At 55.3% G+C, this 2,161-nt stretch overlaps 1 protein-coding gene across 1 annotated transcript in view; it reads right to left on the bottom strand.

Annotated features, from left to right (window-relative positions):
* Positions 1 to 746: 746 nt before the first annotated feature.
* Positions 747 to 2,161, bottom strand: part of VDBG_06671 (conserved hypothetical protein) — a gene marked incomplete at both ends in the record, with an annotated part of 2,207 nt that continues 792 nt past the window's right edge. Inside the window, one exon of the mRNA XM_003003063.1 lies at positions 747 to 2,123. Coding sequence (XP_003003109.1) covers positions 747 to 2,123 — 1,377 coding nt within the window. The remainder of the gene's footprint in view (positions 2,124 to 2,161) is intronic.

Raw genomic sequence — 2,161 nt, 5'->3', positions numbered from 1 at the left:
TTTGAGTAAGATCGTAAACACCGTCCCGTAGGCCAACGCGCGCGGAACTCTAGCTCGGCAAACTAATGTCCGTCAGGCCCTCTCACATCCTCTCGGCATACATCTCGGGCAACTCACCGGTACCCTGGGAGCAGGAATCGACAGTCTGAACCCACCTCAAGACGTGGGCGGTCGAGTCGAACAGCCTCTTCCCACTGTTAGCGGCGGGCGCGAGCTTGCGCTGGACTCCCTTCGTCGCGAGGAGAGAGGAAAAACAGCATAGGGGTTCAGAGCTGGTTTTGCTATCGGCACGGAGGATCTCGACGGGCTGCTCGGGACAAGTATCCAGGACCACGGCATGGGGGATCGGGTCGAGGTGCTGGGGGTCATGCCCTGTGCTGCGGGTCGCGGGTCTGCTGCTGGCAGGGGAGAAAAGGGACGCAATATTAAGATGGAGTGGTGGATCGTGCGGCCTGACATGGTGGAAAGCCTCTAGGAGAGGACATTCGATTAAAGCAAGTTTGAAAAACAATCCCTTGCAAGATACAATTCATCTTAAATCGTGGCTATTTATGGTTTGCTTCGGAATGGGAAATACTTGCAAATGTTGTGCAAGTCACACTACAACCACCAGCGAACAAGGTTTATATCGAACTCATGTAATTATATTATCTGCGGCTGCTTATTACCAAAGCCTGTCTTCATTTGGGTATAGCGTAGGACCTGAAAACTTCATGACAAGAGACAAAGGGAATTATTTTCATTTCTCAGCGGGTGAACAAAGGAGACTCCTGGCCGGCGTGGCCAAGAGGAACAGTCTGAGAGTTGGGGTTCTGGCTGGTCAGGCCATCGCTGGTGAGGCTCTGGCCGCCGATGATGCCCTGGCCAGTAAGGCCCTGTCCGCCGAGTGCCTGGGCAGAGATACCCTGGCCGGCAAGGGCAGAGCCGCTGAGGGCTTGACCTCCATAGCCCTGACCGTCAAGACCCTGGCCTTGTGTGCCGTAGGTCTGACCGCCGAGACCCTGACCCGTGGCGTAGGTCTGGTTGTTGGCGTAACCCTGGCTGCCGTCGGCCTGTCGGTTGGAGTATCCCTGATCCGAAGTAGGCTGGGCGCCCGTCTTGGGAGAGCTCATGGGGCCATGGGACTTGCGCTGAATCTTAGGAGCGACGGGGATGTCATTCGACTTGCTAGCCTTGCCAATGGAGAAGACAGGGCTCTCCCAGCGATCTCCCTTGCGAGCGAGCTCCTTGTATTCGGTGGCCTTGGTGCTGATGCCTCCAGGAAGGTTGATGTTGGGGAAGATGCTGTCCTCCTTGGTCATGGCGACGTTGACCTTCTTGTCCTGAACAATGTCCTTTGCCTTCTGCTTCTGCTGCAGGGCGCGCTTCTGGGCGGCCGTGTAGTAGCGGTTGTAGATGTTGGGCGTGCGCTCGGGATCGGAGCGAGCCTCGTCAAGGGCACGGTCAGCCTCCTGCTTGATCTGGTAGAGCAGCTGGTCAAGCTGGTTGGCCTGATCCTTGAGGCTCTTCTCAACAGCCTTCTGCAGGGCGGGTTTGATGACCTTCATCATGATGGGTTTGAAGAGGTTGAAGAGAAGCTTGTGGTTGGACTGCTTCAGCTTGATGCTCATATTCTTGATGTCGACATCGACCTTCTCGATCTTGAAGAAGTTTTGGCGATCAGACTTGTCGGCCGTGGCGCACTTGGCCTTGAAGGAGAAACCGTCGCCAGCAAGAATGAAGTCGGCAACACCGGTGTCGGTGATCGAGGGGAATCCCTGCTTGCGAGCAATGTGGTAGCTCACATCACGGAGATCCATCTGAATACCGGAAACCTTGATGTCGAACACTTGCTTGTTCTTGTTGGCAATCTTCTTGCGGCTCCAGCGGAAGTGGTGCTCAGTGTTAATCTTCATGACGTTGGGCATGAAGTTGTCCGACTCGAGAACCAGGTTCTCGATGACGGCATCGAACTGAGGGTCGGAGTACTCGATGCGTGGGACGGGGATGTAGGCCGCATTCTCAAAGATAGCGGGAACGATGACCTCTGTAAGGTCCTTGTCGAGGTGGGGCTTGAAGGTGGGCTTGCCGTTCTCATCGTTGCCGAGGTCCTGGAACAGTTTCTGAATGGACTGACCGAAGGCCTGTTTTGAGGGTCATTTCAACCTCATTGATGATGAAG

Source organism: Verticillium alfalfae, genomic scaffold (genome assembly GCF_000150825.1).
Source record: "Verticillium alfalfae VaMs.102 supercont1.8 genomic scaffold, whole genome shotgun sequence".
Taxonomy (NCBI): Eukaryota; Fungi; Ascomycota; class Sordariomycetes; order Glomerellales; family Plectosphaerellaceae; genus Verticillium; species Verticillium alfalfae.
This window is presented reverse-complemented; position numbering and strand designations above follow the sequence as displayed.